Source organism: Physeter macrocephalus, chromosome 4 (assembly GCF_002837175.3).
Source record: "Physeter macrocephalus isolate SW-GA chromosome 4, ASM283717v5, whole genome shotgun sequence".
In the NCBI taxonomy this organism is placed as follows: Eukaryota; Metazoa; Chordata; class Mammalia; order Artiodactyla; family Physeteridae; genus Physeter; species Physeter macrocephalus.
In genome coordinates this window covers 71529950-71549508 of record NC_041217.1, presented here as the reverse complement: position 1 = coordinate 71549508, position 19559 = coordinate 71529950, and the positions used below count along the sequence as shown (strand labels likewise).

General features: G+C 44.4%; 1 protein-coding gene and 1 long non-coding RNA gene across 2 annotated transcripts in view; one reads left to right on the top strand and one right to left on the bottom strand.

Moving 5' to 3' along the window:
* Positions 1–14048, bottom strand: part of LOC114486044 (rho guanine nucleotide exchange factor 11-like) — a 76235-nt gene extending 62187 nt beyond the window's left edge. Inside the window, exons 1-2 of the mRNA XM_028488148.2 lie at positions 13382–14048; positions 12556–12618 (exon numbers count right to left, since the gene is read on the bottom strand). Coding sequence (XP_028343949.1) covers positions 12556–12587 — 32 coding nt within the window. The 5' untranslated portion in view covers positions 12588–12618; positions 13382–14048. The remainder of the gene's footprint in view (positions 1–12555; positions 12619–13381) is intronic.
* A 2586-nt stretch (positions 14049–16634) lies between these two features.
* Positions 16635–19559, top strand: part of LOC129392031 (uncharacterized) — a 6066-nt gene continuing 3141 nt past the window's right edge. Inside the window, exons 1-2 of the long non-coding RNA XR_008616980.1 lie at positions 16635–16687; positions 19153–19190. This is a non-coding gene — a long non-coding RNA (uncharacterized lncRNA). The remainder of the gene's footprint in view (positions 16688–19152; positions 19191–19559) is intronic.

Here is a 19559-nt window from a genome sequence, read left to right as displayed (position 1 = left end):
CACAGATTAACATGAGAGTTGGATGGATCTCAGAGATCAAATCCAACTTTCCCATTTTACGATTGATGAAACTGAGAGGCCTAGTGAGGTTAAGTGACTTAGCTTAAAACTGTATCCATTACTCAACAATAAAAAGACAAGTACACAGGGACTTCCCTGGTGGTCCAGTGGTTAAGAATCCGCCTTCCAATGCAGGGGACGCGGGTTCAATCCCTGGTTGGGGAACTAAGATCCCACATGCCGCGGGGCAACTAAGCTGGTGCGCTCTAGGGTCCTCATGCTGCAACTAGAGAAGCCCGAGGGCTGCAGTGAAAGATCCTGCATGCAGCAACGAAGATCCCGTGTGCCACAACTAAGACCTGACACAGCCAAATAAATAAATAAGTAAATGAATAAATAAATAAATAATTTAAAAAGACAAACAAAAAATGGACAAAGGATTTGAATAGACATTTCTCTAAAGAAGACATGCAAATTGCCAGTAAGCACATGAAAAGATGCTCAATGTCATTAAGAAAATGCAAATCAAAATCACAATGAGGTACCACTTTATACCCACTAGGATGGCTATAATCAAAAAGACAGACAAAGAAACAAGTATTGGTGAAGATGTGGGAAAACTGGATTCTCACAGTTTGTTGGTGGGAATGTAAAATGGTGCAGCCACTTTGGAAAACAATTTGGTAGTTCCTTAAAATGCTAAACACAGAGATAGCATATGATCCAGCAACTCCCACCCTAAGTATACACCCAAGAGAAATGAAAAGATACATCCACACAAAAACTTGTACACAAATGTTCAAAGCAGCATTATGCATCATAGCCGAGCAGTGGAAACAACCCAAATGCCCGTCAACTGATGAATGGATAAACAGAAGGTAGTATATCCATACGATGGAATATTATTTGGCCATAAAAAGGAATAAAGTACTGATATGTGCTACAACATGGATGAACTTGGAAAAATATCATGCTAAGTGAAAGAAGCCAGGCACAAAAGGCCACATATTATATGATTCCATGTATAGGAAATGTCCAGAATAGACAAATCTATAGAGACAGAAAGTAGATTCATGGTTGCCTGGGGATAGTTGGGTGGTGTGGAGAGTGGCTGCTAACGGATACAGATACGAGGTTTCGTTTGGGGTGATGAAAATCTTCTGGAATTAGATAATAGGGACAGTTGCACAACTCTGTGAATATACTAAAACCCATTGAATTGTACACTCTAAAGTGGTGAATTTTATGGTATGTGAATTATATATCATAAAGCGTTAATTAAAAAATTGTATCCAGGGACCTCCCTGGTGGTCCAGTGGTTAGGACTCCACGCTTCCACTGCAGGGGGTGTGGGTTCCATCCTGGTCAGGGAACTAAGGTCCTGCGTGCTGTGTGCTGCGGCCAAATAAATAAATAAATATTGTATCCATTCATTTAGTTAAACTTTACTGAGCATCCATTCACTACACAGTCCAGGCACCGCAGGGTACACACAGATAAGGCCCCTGAGTAGTTTAAAGGTGCCACACTGCTTAGTGGAAGAATGCTCAGTCACTTCTGAGATTTTATTCTTCCCAAAGTCACTGAACTTACCTGGCCCCAGAGTGCCACTCTTTCCCCATCATTAACCAACCAGGAGGCAGAGAGGGAGGGAAGTTTCCTTCCTCTTGGATAGTGAATGCAAACCTCAGGTCCTACAGGGAGGCCATGGACAAGGAAAGCTTATCGGGAAGAGATTAAATACTCAAGAGACTTGATTTCCGATTTACCAATCTCTTATCGTGGAGGACACCCCTCACCTATGTCAAGCAAACCTGATGTCTGGCTCCCTCAAAGATTTACACATTTTTACCAGTGAGCCTGGCCAGGGGGACAGGAAAATGGAAAGAGCACTAGGCTAGGGCTCTGTAAACACAGATTTTTTTTTTTTTTAAATCCCAATCCCATTGTTTACTAGTTTACAGGCTTAGGCAAATCATTAAAGCCTCCCTGAGCTTGTTTCCCCACCTATAATATAGGAATGCAAATACTTGCCTGGACTACCTCAATAAGATAACAGACCAAAAACGCTTTGCAAACTACATATCATACTGCAGAAATACAAAGGCGCGCCATCATTATGGCACTCTTATCTCAGTCTTATAAACCTTCCATCTTTCTCTCCCTGTCAATTGTGTCCTCCCCTACTTTAAAAACTGACTTCTTGGGTCTAATCTTTCCTTTAATCCTGTCACACATCTCCCCTCCTGCCTCTCCCACAGCAGACTCTGATGTATGCTAACCTCTGACTTAAGACAACCTAGTTCTACCTTGAAAATAATGAACTCAAAGGCCTATTGAGGGGGACTAAGGGGCTCCATTTTTTCTCCTCTTCTTTCTGACCAAACTTCATAAAAGAATTCACCAGACTATCACCCTTTCCTCACTGCCTCTTCCCTCTTAAACTCACTGCAAACTGGCTCCTCCCCACATCCCCCCAAGGCCATGAAAATCTTCCTAGTTACTAAATCCAGACACTTCTCTATCTTTTCCATCCTTTGCCTCTTGGGAGCACTTGACACTGCTGGCCACTCCTTCCCTTCATTTCTGAGATTCCACACTGCCCTGGCTCCTGTTTTCCTGCCACTCCCCACCAGTCTCTTGTGTGGGATCCTCTTCCTTTGCCTCACCTTTGAATGCAGTGCCCCTCAGGGTTCTGTCCAAGGCCCTCTTCTCACTCTACACCCTGTCCCTGGACAGCCTCACACTTCCACCATTCGGTCGGATGTTGATTACCCACGTCCCAGCACGCCCTCCTGACCTCCAGGCCTGCATAACCAGCTGCCAACCTACTGAACAGCTTCCCTGGGATCTCCCACAGGCACTTCAAACTCATCATGTCCAAAAGGGACTCCTTCCCTCAATCACGCTCTTCCTCCTCAGTTCCCCTTTTCATTGACTAGTACCACCCACCAGCCCAAGGCAAGGAAAAGGCTGTCAGCGTTGCCCCCCCCACAACCAACTACTTGGTCTTCTAATCCTTCATTTTTCTCCATCTCCACTGTCACTTGCCTAGTAGAGGCCACCATCACCTCCTGCCCAGATTACCACAATGGGCTCCTAATTTGTCCTCCCTCTCTATTCTTTTGTTCTTTCAATTTAAACGTCCACACTGCAGTCGGGTGAACTTGTTTTTCTAAAAGCCTATCTTACCACGTCACTCCCTACTTGTCTTGCAATGGTGTTTCACTGCCCTCAGGATAAAGTCCAAAACTCCTAATAGGGAGGATTACATGATTCCCAGGCCCTAGCTCCTGTACGCTCCTGTTTCATTTAATTAATTGTTCCAAGGTCTCGCTATAGACCATAGCTACTTTCAGCTCCCGCCATACCATGTCCTTCCTTTTCTTCTGTCTTCAGTACATGCTGTTCCCTCTGCCTGGACTTTCCCTCGCCCAAGCCTGGCTCTCATTTTCTGGCCTCAATTAAAGGTCACTTCCTCCAGGAAAGTTTCTTTATTGTCCCTCCCATTTGCTTCAACTGATATCACAGAAGAGTTCAGGGTGGTATCATACAACTCCTGCTTGCCCGCGTCTCCCCACACAAAACCACAGGCTCCCAGAGGGCAGGGTAAGCAACTTATTCACATTGAATCCTAGTGCCTTGACGTGCACCAGCCAGTGGAGACTTGTTAAATGGACCAATCTCCTTATTTGAGGGATAGCATGAGTATTCCTAAACCTCAGATCCTATTCCTGTGAACACACTGAAGCCCAAGTGGTTTTCTGCCCCCATCCCTAGGGCTCGGAGGAGAAAAGGGTCTGCGGTTCTAGTCTCATACAAGGTCCCATTCACAAAGCTATTTACTATACTCTCTCCAGCCACCTCCCCCCAGAACAACAGTGGCCTTTCTCTGCAGCAGCAGTCTCTTGGAAGGAAGCTTCTGAGGGCTGTGCTCTGGGAAATGAATGGGGCCAGCCTGGGGCAGGCAGGACAATGGCAGGGTGGGCCCTGTGCCCCGTCAGACCCCTGCAGGGAACAGCAGCCCGGAAACCAGGCCGCCAATGGGGAAATCCCCCGAGAGCTGGGAGAAGCTGAAGGCAAGCAACCGCAACAAGGCTGCTCTGTCCCTAGAAGAAATACCAAGTGCCCAAGACCTAGCACCCAGTAAGAACAAGGGGAATTCTTGGTCTCCCTTCCTAGCAGCAATGTTTAGAGTTGCTTTCTTGAAATCCCTTGGGTAGGCATGGAGGGAATTGGAAATGTCAAGAATGAACTACAGTTCAAGTCAGGTAACTGTAGGGAGGAGTATACCTCGTATAAAAAGAACTCTACTGAGCACTAGAAGACAATCTAGAAAAATGAAGAGACATCGCTTTTGAACCCTGAGAAACAGGATAAGACACAATAACCAACATAAAACATGCAAGGAATGGAAGAGCACCAACATTTATTTATAATAGTCGACCATGTGCTAGGGATTCTGCTACAACTTTTATATAAACTATTTTATACCAACATATAAAAGCTAATAAGAGTCTAATTGCTATATGTATGTGCAAAAGGAATGTTGAATAATATAAATGTACTATAGAGTTTGATGATATTAACCAGAAAAGGTGACCTTGAAGGAACTAAGACTAGCCGGAGTTGGGGAGAGAAAGAGAACACTCATATAAAGATGTGGAAAGAGTGATGTGGGCCTGGGAAACAGGCTAGCCTACCTGAAGCGGGATGGTAGGGGACAGTAATAAGACCTACAATTAGTGAGATGTGGGCTGAACTGAAGCAAGAAGGCATGGATCCCAAGCTGGGGAGTTCGAGCTGGAAAGACACTGTACAAAGAAGGTTTCCAGCAAAAAAGGATTGACTTAGGATGAGATCTTCCAACACCTTATTTTTAACTAGTACCGTCCTGTGTTTGTTCAATACGTTCCCAGAGCCATGCCTGTCAGTCCTCAGTTTAGAATCAGCACAGGTCTCAGCACCCAAGCACAGGTCTTCTCGCGGCAGCTGAGGAGAGTTCAGGGGTCCTTGCCAAACCAAATGCCTCAACAACACTCACCAAATGTTTGGCACTATAGAATTCACAAAATGCTTTTACACAAATCATCCTGATCACATAGCTAGTTAGTGGAAAAGCTGGGACTCACACAAAGCTCTTCTCACTTCAAGTCCTATACTCTCTATAATCATGCTACTAGGATGGTTTCTGCAGAGATATCCCTTGAGCCCTGGAGTTTGGTCTGCAGTGGGGGAGTGGGGTATGATTAATTAATCAGGATATCAAATATATGCTAATCTCCTCAAATCATGACCCCATTTCCTTCGGGAGCTCTCAGAACTCACTGCCCTCTCTCCCTCTCTTTAGAAGACTGCACTGAAGACCTCTAAATCTATTTGGTAGAAACAGCCTAACCTAAGGGCCTCAGCAAAGTAAGTATCATTCGATATGCTATGTTCAGTGAATTGCTGGGTACCAATGGGAGGCAGAATGACTTTTAATGATGGTCTTAATTTTTCTAGCAATAGCCAGTCTCCAAAACCTGGGAACCAAATCTGATTCAGCCTTAACATACATACCCTGTTGGTTTTCCTTCCAAAATGTCTTTCAAATCTTGCCCTTCTTTGTTCTCACATTATCTTTTGCTCTCTTCCCACCTACATAATAATATTCGAATTCTTTCCTTAAACATTCCTTTTATCACCATATATTACACAAACCTTGTTGGTTCCCTTTTTCCTGCCACATCCAGTCTGAATACCTTTATCCCCCCCCACGCTCCCACCATACTCACCTTGACAACCTAATTTCTCTCTGCTCTACAAAGACCAACACTCTTACCATCCTGAGACCACCCAATGCTTGGTTCTGCCCCAGAACCTTTGCTTATGTTGTTCCCCTTGTCTGAAACAGCTTCCTCTCTTTCTTCAACCTCAATAATTTCTAACCACCCCTCCCCTGGCTATTCTCACTAGCACCAACTTTCTACTCATCTCTAAATGTACCTTTTTGGTATACATCAAGATTCAGAAATGATGTACTACCTTTTTATTGTTTTGTGTTGCTTCATTAATTACATTTCCCAACAAGAATGTAAGCTCCACATTCTTGCAAATCATCTATCAGAACACTAAGAACTGAGCTGTGCATGGAGCTATTTGATAAATATTTGCCGTCCAACCGACTGATTGCAAGTGCCACAGATCATAGGTCATCATCTGGAAGGTTGTTAGATTGGTCCCGTTCCCTCCGTGGTTTGATGCCAGTCCACGACTGGTGACTATAGATCCCATTGCACCATTTTATGGTAGCTTTAAGCACTGGAGGACAAAGTGATGGGAATCAGGACTCTGAAATCACTTCACCCTAACTTTTCAAAGCCCCCTTCTCACACATTCACGTCTTAGTTTCCTATTCTTTAGAATAAGGAGAATCCTGAAGAAGTCAATGCAGACGACAGAGGGATACTAGTGACTTTAGGGCCTATGTTGAAATCAGAAGTAGAAGACAGGAAGATGGACTTAAATTGTAGCAAAGGAGGAAATTCCCCGGTGGTCCAATGGTTAGGACTCGGCGCTTTCACTGGGCTGGATTCAATCCCTGGCCGTGGTCAGGGAACTAAGATCCCACATGCCACACAGTGGAGCCACAAAAAAAAAAAAAAAAAAAAAAATTGTAGCAAAGGAAAAATTGGGATTCAAAAGAATTTACAACTATTCAACTCATGGAACCACAAGAGATCACTGAAAATGGGAGCCCCTCAACCTTCTGGACCAGCTCAGGAGATGCCCTATTTGGAGTCAAGAGGAAAGGGAAGAGGAGGATCCCCTAAGACTTAAGACTTCTGTGATTTTCCCCTCAAATCTGTCCAGTTGTTTTAGGACCATAAATCTGGGTGTTATTCCAGGCCTTGAAAATGTCTTCCAAATCCTACTCCAATTTTATTGGGGGCCACAGGTTTCCCCGCCTCTCCCCACACTTCCACTTCCACATCACTGTACTCCTTCCACTTTCCCCTCCCATTTCATCAGACAGCTCTGTTCCCTGGTTTTTTCAAACTTTCGTTTTCACTGGTTTTCAGGAAGGCAGATAGGAGTCCTGAAAAAAAGTCCTGGCTCACTGAAAGAAAGGGCACAGGCATTATGTTTTCAGAGGCTCAAAGAACATAACAGCTAGAAGGAATCAAATCTGAGAAGCTGGCTACCCTAATTCACTCATTTATTTACTTGGATGCTGGGGGTCTTCCCTCAGAACTCCAAACCTCTTTTCACAGGGGATCTAACACGACTTTTCATAAAGTAATGATTACTTTTTTCTTTTGAGACCACAATCTGCAACTTCTGTAGTCCTGCTTCCCTCCATGGGGCAAAGGAGTGACCTTGGATGCCACTAGCAGGTCTATGCTTGGGTCTTTTCCCAATACGGTGATTGAGGAAAGAAGAATGCACAGTCCATGGGGAAAAGGGTTTCCAAACCACATGATAAATCTTGAAATTAAGTTTTAAAAATAATAAACCAATAAAATGGATTTTTAAAGGCAGTGCCACTATGAAGATGTGAAGCAAATTCAGTCAGTATAGATTAAAACCATTCCTCTTGCGTTTTATGGAATTTCAGCGTTCAGCCCTTTCACATACATCAGATTCCCAGATCTTTAAAGCAGTATCACTGCTATCCAAAAGACACTATCCAAAAGTTTCCAAACTCTATTCCACGAAGGTTGCGAGCTTCCAGAACTCTTTTGTCTTTATACCAATTTGGGGATTAGCCATGTGACCTTCACAGAATCTTTTTTATTTCTGATGAACTCATTGTCATTTAACTTATCACATTTTTTGTCTACCCTCCTAAACAGAACAAAAGGGACTGACAGTACTTTGACTATTTAAAAAAAAAAAAAAGCTAAATAAATTTGTTCATCAAAGGGTGCTCTTTCAGAAATGTTTTGAGTGTGTGAAGGTAAGCTCAGCCTGCTCCTGATCATAATGGTGATTAATCACCACATGTTTCATCTGCAAATCCACTGCCATCTCTCATCTCACGCCTGGAGAGCACAAGGGTACATTCTGGAGAAGACTCAGCATTTCAGGGGACTTATTCTTTGTAGTTCTGGATCCCTGTCACTGTTCTGGGAGGCCAACCTCAAAACTAGGCAGAAACTCAGCTGAATGTCTGGGGATTTCTTGTTCCCAGGGCTCAGTAAGAACCTGAAGTGCAAAGGGGGAGCCTGAGGTGGGAAGAACCTCCCCCCACCTCCTTCTCAGACAAGCCCAGTCTCCTAAGCCTAGGCTACTAGCTTTTCTTCGCTACAAACGTCCCCTCAGCCTGAAGGCTCTTTCCTCCTTCCTCTGCCTTTTTCTCCCTCCTCCTCTATACACTTCATGAAAGATTTTGCCTCTTCTAAAAAAAAAAAAAAAAAAAAAAAGGCTACAGGCTGGGGAAAAGTTACATTCAATCTCAGATCCCTGATAAGGAACAGTTGCTGGCTCTGGGTTTATTCTGAATTAGGCAAGTCATATGCTTCTAAAACAAGGAACAGCCAGAGATCATAAAACAAATCCTTTCTATCCCTATCTAAGGAAGCCAAGGTAGCTCAAGCCTCTCCCATTCATCAAAATTCCTGGGAAAGAGATTCAATAACCTTCCCCTTCTCATATTCTAGTATCATCACCCAACCCTGACCACTAGAAAAGTATGCCTTCTTTCTAACCTCATGCACTTCTGCAACAAAAATGCCTGTTCACTCTGGTTAAATTCTTCAAAACAATGGAAAGGTCTTTCAGTCACTCTTAATTCACTCTTAATTTGTTTTGGGCCAGTTCAGAAAGTAGTGCATGATGTTAAATCAAATCCATGAGTTTACCATCTAAAAGTTATAGAGTTCTGGTTTAGAAAGCAATTTGAAATATATTATCTAATTTGATTTGTTTTTAATGTTGTTTTTTTAAAAAAATATTTTATTTATTTATTTGGCTGCGTCGGGTCTTAGTTGCGGCACTCGGGATCTTTTGTTGTGGCGTGAGGGCTTCTCTCTCTTGCTGTAGCACATGAGCTCCAGAGCGCACAGGCTCAGTAGTTGCGATGCTCGGGCTCTCTAGTTGTGGCACGCTGGCTCCAGAGAATGTGGGCTCAGTAGCTGTGGCACGCAGGCTTAGTTGCCCCTCGGCATGTGGGATCTTAGTTCCCCCACCAGGGATCAAACCTGCGTCCCCTGCATTAGAAGGCAGATTCTTAACCACTGGACCACCAGGGAAGTCCCTATCTAATTTGATTTGCTCCTTTCAGTAGCACCATGAGAAATACACAATTAAGTGTTACAATCCTCAGATGACAAGCTATGTGAAAATGTTTGTGAACCGGAAAGGATTTCATATAAATGAGCTATTGCCTTACATATGAGGAAACCAAAGGAGGCATGTGATTTGCCCAAGATCACACAGTTAAGGGGAATGCCAGGGCTCAAACCAAGAACTCTCAGCTTAAATCTAGTACTTCTCCATTTGCTTTGGTCCTCACATGAGCTAACTATCTCTGAACAGAGAAAAGCTGTTTTATGGATGCAAGCTCCTAACACATCTGGCCATCTCAAAAACATTTGCCATGGAGAACTAGGCAAATGGATATAGATGGCTTAGCAAAACTCATTACCGTTCCTATAAAAATAATTCAGTATTATTATCTCTGCTTGCAATATCAAACACATTTTTAGAAACTTCTGAGAAGAACACACATTATCAGGCAATAAATTGTCCATGGACAAAAACTGAAAGGGACATGAACAGCTACAATTTAGCCCATCTTTCGCTAATAACTGATTAACACTGTAAGATCAAGATGAGCTGCAAATACTTCATGTTTCTTTGGAACCAGAAGTCACTTCCTGACTCTGCTGGATAAATATTCCACAGCCTTCTATTCTTCGAACCACAATCTCTCTCCATAGACATGGTCCTCCATGCTTATGTCCTAGAAAACATGCATCACCTAGGAAGCCTTCTCTAATTGACCTTACTTTGACTACACTTGAAATTAACACATGAATGTTGAAAAATCTGAAACGGATGAATTTATACATGCTGACATGTTCACTCAATCCAATATTCGTTGGTCAAATATTCAGTGAGCACTCACCCCATGCAAGGCACTAAGCCAGGCGTGCAGGCTATAACTGAGCAAACAAAACACAGTTCCTACCTTTACAGAGCTTATAGTCCAGTGTTGCTTTCATGTGGTCTTCAGGAGTCTGAAACCTTTCCTAGTTCCTCAAGTAGATTGCATGCTCTTTGTAAGCAAGAACTGCATACTTAAATTTTTTGAAACATTGAGCACAGCACCTTACACTACGCTCTCTAAACAGCAAATTGATAAACTAAAAGAGAAGCCCTGACTCTATAATCTGAAATCCCTCCACTCAATCTCTCCAGTATGGTGTAAAATTGTGTAAAACTGTAAATTATTTAAAATCCACAGGGTCTTGAATCTGAGGTGTCAAAATAGCCAATAGAATGAACTACTGCTAAAGGGGTACGATCCAAAACAACTGGAGATACCGTGAAGGGGACCCAAGTCCCAGAACTGAACCTTTAATGGGGAAGAGAACTGGGGTAGTGGTAGAGGTGAGGAACGCTCTCACCCTGCGAAGCTCCATTATCCCAAGTGCAAGGGGGTTCTGAAAAGCATCTTACCCTACTGCCAGAAAGAATAAAACGGGGCCCCCGCCCCTATTCCACAGGACCAGTATACAAACCTACTTAGACAGAGTGGGGCAAGAGAAAGAGCCCCGGGTTCAGAATCAGAAGACCTGCGACTGAGTCCAGATTTTGCCACTAGTCAGGGAAGATGGCACTGGGCTAGCCAGGTATCCCCCGTGAGCCTCAATCACCCCTTCTGTAAAATGAGAATAATAACCTCTGATTTGTCTGCCTCACGGAAATATTGGGAGGCTCAAATGAGATACATTCCTATGAAAGCACTCAGAAAAACCGTGCTATACAAATCCTGAGAAGACTATGAGGGTATGCAAACTCCCAGAGGAGCATCTTATACTAGCCCAGGAACCTTCATTGCCTTTTTCTTGTACCCCCAACACTTGGGTTTCCGTCTGCTCACATCTCTGAATTCAGAGAAATAGTTCACCCCCAAATCTCAAAAAGGCAAGTGCGCTAATTCCCAAATTCCAAGAGGATGAAAAGAGAAGGGCAGCCATGTAACCATTTCAACTTCTTGCCTTGACACACGCCTCAGTTCTCCCTTTACAAGAGTCAAATTAAAGAGAAGCCAACAAAAAGGGGAAGGGATGGAGGTTCAAGCAGCCACATATACTATCTGTCCTTTGTGGCTGTCTGCCTTCTCTCCACTGCCAAGTCAGGTCCCTGTCTGGGGACTCTGAGGCAATACAGAGATTAGTGTTTGGGAGAGAGAGAGATTGTATCATTTTAGGCCACATTCCACAGCCCAAAAGAAATTATTATCACCATGGATAATCAAAGGTTAACTGGACAGGGAGAAAACAATTGTTCCCTTGCAAATATTCTTCCCTATCTCTCCAATAATTTTTTTTTTTTCCAGGCCCAGTCCTTTCATTTGCTTGTTCAGTCCTCCAACCAACCATCCATCCAGCACCCACAAAACTACCCTAAAGACTCTCAAGGAGAAAAGGTTGAGGAGGAGAGGAAAGGAAAAGGCAGACACCTTACAAAGTTGTAAACCTATAGTGTTACCGGTGATGGGGCAACTGGGCAGACTCCTGGGGGAGGTGGGGGGGGGGGAGGGCATCCTGTGCTCAGACTCTAAGGGCCAGTGCCTCTTGCCCATCAGGCCTAAGACCCTAAAACAACTCCTTCGGGCTCTAGGCGGAGGGAAGGCCCATTTTGTAGGGTCAAGCGTATTAAAAACGGCTTGGAAGATTTAACCTAGAGCATCAGCTGGTTGGCAGATTTCAATTAAACCCCAAGCTTGAAGAGGAAGAAATTCTAGTGCTGACCTATGCATTTTGGGGGCCATTATCAGCCACCAGTAAAAATCCAGACCTGTATGGGTGCAAAGGGTGTTTCTGTCCCATCATTCAGGCCAAGAACATCCTCCCCATTCTAGAAATGGGATCCACCCCATCACCAAGCCCCACCATTCCACAACAACCAGCCGGTGGAGGCCCACGCCCCTGCCAGGGCCCTTCCCCCAGCAGCTCCGACACCTAAAGCCGGTCCCAATCACCCTTGGGGTCTCACGTGACCAGGCCTGTGCCCGCCTCCCACCCCTAGGCTGGCAAGTTAGGGACTCAAATTCAGCCTCTGGCCTGGCAAAAGTCAAAGGCGGCTGGAAAGCATTTCCCCCTCTTTCCCCACTTCTGGCGTCACTGTCTACTGTTTATATTTAAAAAACACTGAATCAGGAGATATGTTTTGAACATGGACACACACAGAGGGAACATAAACACACATGCCCAGAGAGTCCCCAGAGACCCCACCAATTCCCACAGCCCACACAGACCCTTCTTTTATCAAAATGCAACACTTTCCCTCCCAGTCTTTCCTTAAGTAAGTGTTGAAAAACCACATTATTAGCAAACTTACCTGTCTATACTCTGGGGTAACCTTACACTCATGGTTTCTCAGTGTCTCCACGGTTCCAGAATCCTGTAGTTTTGATGCCTTGATCAGGACTGATCAAATTGCAATCGCTTGCAATTTTTAAGAAAGGTGAGAGAATGGCCTCCCAACTTGAAGACAGAATCCTTTTTCTTCCAGCTCTCAGGACCCTGGTAACTGAAGCTCCATTCTACTTCTACCAGTTAACATGGTCTCCTTTCTTAGCCCCCTTTTCCCCTCCCTCCCTCTTAAAAAAAACAAAACAGAAAAAAACCGAAAGAAAAAGAGAAAAAACTATGACCTTCTTAGAAACCAAAAATCCAACCACAAATCTCTTCAAGGTTAGCGCTATGGGCTTAAAAAAAAAAAAAAATCACAGAAAGAATGTGCCTTCAAAATATCAATCTTAACTGCAAAATATAGATAAAAACCATCCTTTTAATCTAGTTTTCCTAGCTGTCCTTCTGTTGGCAAGAGACCCTCAAGCTCCAAAGGGGGAAAAAATAATGCTCTGGTCTCCAATGCTTAAAACGACAACAAATATACTGAGGGACCAAAAAGAAAAAAAAAAAATCCAAACTGACACCTGGAAAAAATCTTCCAGCTGATTTGCACAGTAAAAAAATAAATAAAACCATACACTAGTATGTACACAACAGCACTCCTTCCAAGTCCAGTGCAACCCTGGGAACCAAAATTATGAATTTCCTTAAAAAAAAAAGCTTTTATATGAAAGGTTTTGAAATTCTTAAATGAGCCAATCGCACCAAAAAAAAAAATCAAAGAACACCTGAAATTCAATGCTTTTTACCTTTAAAATGGTAGCAATACCACAAACCAGAGAAAAATCTCTGAAAATATTCTCTCCTTTTCTTTTTCCTTTAAACTTGCAGGTTTCTCCACCTACACCAGCCTGATTCCCAGCCTAGGTTCGGCCTTTTTCTGAAAGACAATTTCCTGAGTTAGTTCTGTTTTGCTCCTCCACATCCAGGCTCCGAAATTTTCTCTTGCCTCAGCCTCCATGAAACGGAGATTTCGCTTCTTCCCGTTCCCCCTGTTCTCCCTCTCGTCTGGCCAGAAAAACTCCCTTATTATTAATAGTTTGGATTATTATTGTGGATTTGAGTTCGATGTGGGATATTCCTCCACACCAGCCTCCTGGACAATCCGATCGCCTGGCTTCTCTCGCTCGGCCTCTCTTTTTCCTCCCTTTCCGCCCCTCGCCTAATCTCGCAAGCAGAAGCCCACCGCGCCTCGCGCAGGACCGCCGGCGGCCTCCGGCTCCCGGCCCCGCTCGCCCGCTCAACCCACGCCCGACCGCCGCGCTCCGGTCTCGACGGCCGCGGGACTCCAGGCTCGGGCGCAGGCAGGGAAGGCGGCGGCGGCAGGCCGGCACGGGTAGGCGTCCGGCTCCCGGCGTCGCGGCCGCGCTCGCCTCCTTCCGGGCCCCTTCCCCCCCGGCTCGCCGCTCGCTCGGGCGCAGGCCCGGCCGGCCGCCCCCTCCCCGCGCTGCCCTCCCTCCTCCTTCCCCGCGAGCCTTTCTCCTTCCCTCGCTCCGGCGGGGGCGGGGCCGCAGGCTCCTCCTCCCAGCGCTGCCCGCCGGCCTTTCCCCTCACGCCGCGGCTAGGGGCGGGGGCGGGAAGACGACCGGCCTTCCCTTCCCTGAGTGCTGAGGTCGCGGTTCCCGCCCCGCCGGCACCTCTCTAGGTCTCCCTGTGCGCTCTGCCCCGACGCGACCCCTCGCCGCCGGTTCTCGGCGGGTCCCCTCCGCGGCCCCACAGTCGCTGGCCCTGCCCCTCGGTGCGGCCTAGCCGATCCCGAGCTTAGCCGGATCCCTGGCTTTTCCCGGCCTGGCTCGCCGGCGACCCCGGCCCGGACCCCGCGAGTCACACGGCGCCGCCTCGGCCGCCGTCACCACTCCGGCCGCCTTCTCGCTGCTTTCCCTTGGGTGCTTTTCCCCCATTTACTGCCCTGAGCTCAAGATCTGACCTTTGTTTCTTCCCCCTCTTCCCACCCTGCTGCGGTGCCCGGCGCTCCTAGGCCCCCTCCGCACGTGGACTGGTTTTTGGGTTCACCATCGCTACGCTTGCTCTCCCACCGCCTCTGCTCACACTACCTCCACCTCTTTTCTCATCTTATTTTTCAAAAATTTGTCGCGGCCCCCTGCCTGGGTGCCAGGAGCTCTTTTAACCTTTCCCTCCCGTTTCGGTGGTCCTCCTCACTTCTAACACCCACCGACACTGGGGGAAGAGACCCTTCTGCTCTTCCCGCTCCGGTTGTTGGGGCATCTTAACACCAGACTCGGTAAAGTGTTTTTGAACTCGATGGAAAATCCTTTCAAGGACAGTTCTATTTTCATAACCCCCTCTCAAAGATTGACGGTTTCTAAATCTTTCCAAGTAGCATGACATTAGTCAGAAGGTCCCAAGCGTTATGGTTAAAAATAATTAAGACAAAAAGGAAACTTTTTCATTAGGACTGGGGAGTGAACGTTGTCTTCTTGCCTGGGTAAATGCTATTGTAAAATACCCTGCGGAGGTGGTGTGTTTGCATATGTTCTCTCCCTTCCACACCACCTTGATTGTTCTGGGGGAAAATACACGTATATGTGTATTTACCCACACACATCCATAAGCAGTAAAGAGGGATCTGAGTGACCTCAGCAGTGTTAGAAGTGATGAATTTGCAAACAGCAAGAGGAAAAAGAAACTAACAAGCATCTGCTGAGGACCCAGAATGAACTAGAACCTTCCTCTGAATTATACCAGGTACAAGTTGGTAAATAAAAGAAAGAACTTCACCCCATCTCCACCAACCCCTAGGCCAGAATCTCCAAAGACAGGTGGCCTGCCTGGAATCTGAGGCACCACAGTTCAAATTTCTACTGACTTTGTTGCTTATTCCCTTCCTATACTACCTGCAAAAATGATGTTCCCAAATGTGGACACTTGTTCTATGGTGATAGATCAGTGGTCACCAAACATTTTTCTTATCATTCTTTCTTAATCTATGTAATATTTTTAAACAATTATTTGTATAATTGTAAAATAATGTATTTTATTACATACGTTATAAATCTTGCTCTAGAGTAGAAATGTTAAAAGATTAAAATAAAGATGAAGTGTATTTTAAAATCGTACTTTTTAGTGAAAGTTAATGGCTGTCACGACTGGAAAAGATGCTTGTCAAAGAGGTAAGAGTCAAGCAGAAGGAGTGCATTCTTGATTGCATTTATTAAATTATGATAACTCATCTTCCTATCCCATTCACCACGATGCAAAGGCTTTTAATTGAAATTCAACTAGTAAATTTACAGCTTAAGTCAATCAGTCCTTGAATGACTGGAAGGTTTTATATTTTTAACAAATGGGTCCAAACCCCCGTGGAAGTATCGTTTAGATTTTTAAAACAGATTTAAAATTTTTGTTTCTTAGTTTTCAGGTGTGCAGACAAAAGTTTTACAGGTGAAACACACTGATTTTGGTGATTAAAAAAATAACAGGGACTTCCCTGGCAGTCCAGTGGTTAAGACTCCCAGCTTCCAATGCAGGGGGTGCGGGTTTGATCCCTGGTCAGGGAACTAGGATCCTGCAAGCCATGCAGTGCCACCCAAAAATAAATTTTAAAATAACAATTTTGGAACCATTTCAGCCAGGCATTTTCCAAATGCTTTCTCAATAAGCATGAGTTTCTTTAGAAAAGCAGTAACTTTCCCACTAATTAATAGATTGTCATCTTCACCTTGAAGGGACAGATTAAGTGGATTTTTGTTGTTTTTTGTTTTTGAAAATAAGTGCTAGATAGTATACTCTTACCAGCCATTTTTGATAGAACTTTGTAAAATAAAAATGTGTATCCCTGCTTTGTTCTATATCTCTTTTAGGCCTCTCCCAGGAGATAACCAATGAATCTCAGCAGAACAAGAATTTTCATGGTCATTTTCCCTGTCTTTACTAAAAATTGTAAAGTTTGTAACAATTAAGAGGCTTATTTTTATCCAGTGGATGGCATACATTATAAAGAAACTGAATGTCTGAACTGTGTGTGGCATTACTGCGGGTTCCTGGAAACATCTCACATACTGCACATGACAGATGACTTCTGAAGTAGTGACCCGGTGAGAGTGCTGGGTCAGGCCTCAGACCGTGTATTAAAGATAAATAATAATAAATATTAATATAAAGCTTAAATAGTTATTTTTACTATTGTTATATACTGTTGTGAATGCACTTAAATATTTTCCTCTTGCAGAGCAGTGTATCTCTTTGTATACGCCACTTTGAAGAGTGTGGGGATGGGGGTGGTGGCCTTAGCAGGATAGAACTCCCTGAAGTTAGCTGGTCATTTAAGTGAACTGCAGTCTCAGTTCAGGGAAAAAAAAAATATTAGATTGTACCCAAGACAGACTAGGTTGTAGGAATCTGGAAGCAGCTGTTGGTTAATGAAAAGAGCACTAGACTAGGAATCCAAAGAACTGAGTTTGTTTGGGGCTGTATCCCTTTCTACCTTTGTGACCTGCTGTTTGCAGGTTGTAAGGATTAAGTAAGGTCAAGCATGGGCTCTGTAAACTACAGATTGCTGGGCAGGAAAATCAGGATAAACGTTAGGAAGTGATATCTTGAATCGACAGAGTCCTTTTACCTTTTTTCCAAGAACTCTATTAATAAATGAACCCTCTCTGCCCAACATCCTGTGGGATAGGTAGGGCGTTCATTGTTATGTTCATTAGTTGTTAGGTTAAATTTATTTACACTTAAGGAAACTATGGCACAGAGAAGTTTTAGGTAATTTGCATGAAATCCGATTAGTTTGATACATTTAGGCTTGAGTTCATACCTCCTCATTTTTAGGTGAGAGAAGCAAAGGAAAAAACTTCTTTGTGTGTATGTGTGTTGAGAGGGAGTCTAGAAACTTAATATTTAATTGCATAGCTGAGGGAGAACTGTGATGGAGAAACTTGAATGGTTCCCAGTGTGAGTTCTAGAGAAGCAACTTTTTCATGCAGAGACGCCTCAGCCCAAACCAGGAGTAAAGTCTAGAAAGACAGACTCCAGGTTTCAGTCATTCTCCTTCTGGGATGCTGTTAGGAGACAGGCCTAGCAAATAAAATCACCACTGGAGGGACAGTGTTACTGTTTATTGAAGATCTTTTATCCCTCTTCAACCTTTATCAGTTGGAAAAATGATGCAGAGAGGCTTGCTTAATTAAGATATTGTTTAGTCCTACGGGTGAGAAAATGTTATGGTTTATTTTTTAGCTGATTTAGATTTCTCTAGAATACTTCTGGGTAGCCAGAATAACCAATATTAAACCTCTGTTACAGATATCATTTCATTGTCACTCAGAACATTCTGATCATTCAACCTGTTGAGTTCCCAATAAAATTTTAATATGAAGAAATACCAAATAATAATACCCAAGGGCTTCCCTGGTGGCGCAGTGGTTGAGAATCTGCCTGCTAACGCAGGGGACACGGGTTCGAGCCCTGGTCTGGGAAGATCCCACATGCCACAGAGCAACTAGGCCCGTGAGCCACAGCTACTGAGCCTGCGCATCTGGAGCCTGTGCTCTGCAACAAGAGAGGCAGTGATAGTGAGGCCTGCGCACCACGATGAAGAGTGGCCCCTGCTTGCCACAGCTAGGGAAAGCCCTCGCACAGAAACGAAGCCCCAACACAGCAAAAATAAATAAATTAATGAATAAACTCCTACCCCCAACATCTTCTTAAAAAAATAAATAATAATACCCAAAACATACATAGTGCTTATTATGTAAATACTGTTCTAGACAAATTATGAGTATTAACCACTAGATCATCTCAGCAACCTTTTGAGGTGGTTATTATCCTCATTTTCAGATGGGAAACAGAGGCTCAGAGAGCTAAAGTAGCTTGCTCAGGGTCACAGAGCTGGGGACACAGGCAGTTTGGCCCCAGAGTCTATGCTTAACTGTCAACTGTACTGGCTGTATGTTACAGGCACTGGTGAAAAAAAAACAAAACCAAAAAACCAAAACCAAACCAAAACAAAGAACAAGGCATAGACAAAACTTATCAGAAAGAAGAGGTGCAGGGCTTATTGAGGAGAAACTGGGGAGGGTGGAGCTGGAAGTAGAGGTCAGCGGTTTAACTCCTCAGCCCTCCAGAGAGTCATTTTTCCCATGATGCAGTGAACAGCAAATTTTATCTTAGTGCTCTCACGTCTTCATCTCCCTCCTCAGTGTCCCTTGAGATATCACCCACAGAAATTTGCTCCCTCATCACTTTTGAGGATCTCAAGGCATTCAGTGGAGAAGGGACGTCTCACCTTAACTCCCACTGAGGGGAGGTCTGTGTTGTCTATGGTGTCACCTCTCAGGTGTACACTCCAGCCTCCCAAGCGTGGTACCTTCCTGTCTGTTGTTACCTTAGAAACCAGCTCTCTCCCATCAACACCCCTAGTAGCTGAGATGAAGTGAATAACAGGGAAGGTGCCAAGATAAGTTGTAAAGGGAAATGTGTGAAAAAAAAACCAGTTTTAGATTGAAGGCTAATATTTCGGAAGTTGGGTGTGTTATGTGTGTTATTTTTTTCCTCCCAATAGGAAAAAGTACCCAGGATCAAATGCGAGATTCAAAAAAGGTGAGCTACCAAGGGGAAGATTAAAAAAACAAAAAACAAAACCTGCCCGAAGCCTGCTTTAAAAAGTGAAAAATGTCCTTTAAATATTTTGACATACAATAAATTACACATATTTAAAATGTACAATTTGATAAGTTTTGACACACATGAAACAACCACCACAAATCAAGATAATGAACATATTTATTTATTTATTTATTTATTTATTGTGGTACGCGGGCCTCTCACTGCTGTGGCCTCTCCCGTTGCGGAGCACAGGCTCCGGACGCGCAGGCTCAGCCGCCATGGCTCACGGGCCCAGCCGCTCCGCGGCATGTGGGATCTTCCCGGACCGGGGCACGAACCCGTTTCCCCTGCATCGGCAGGCGG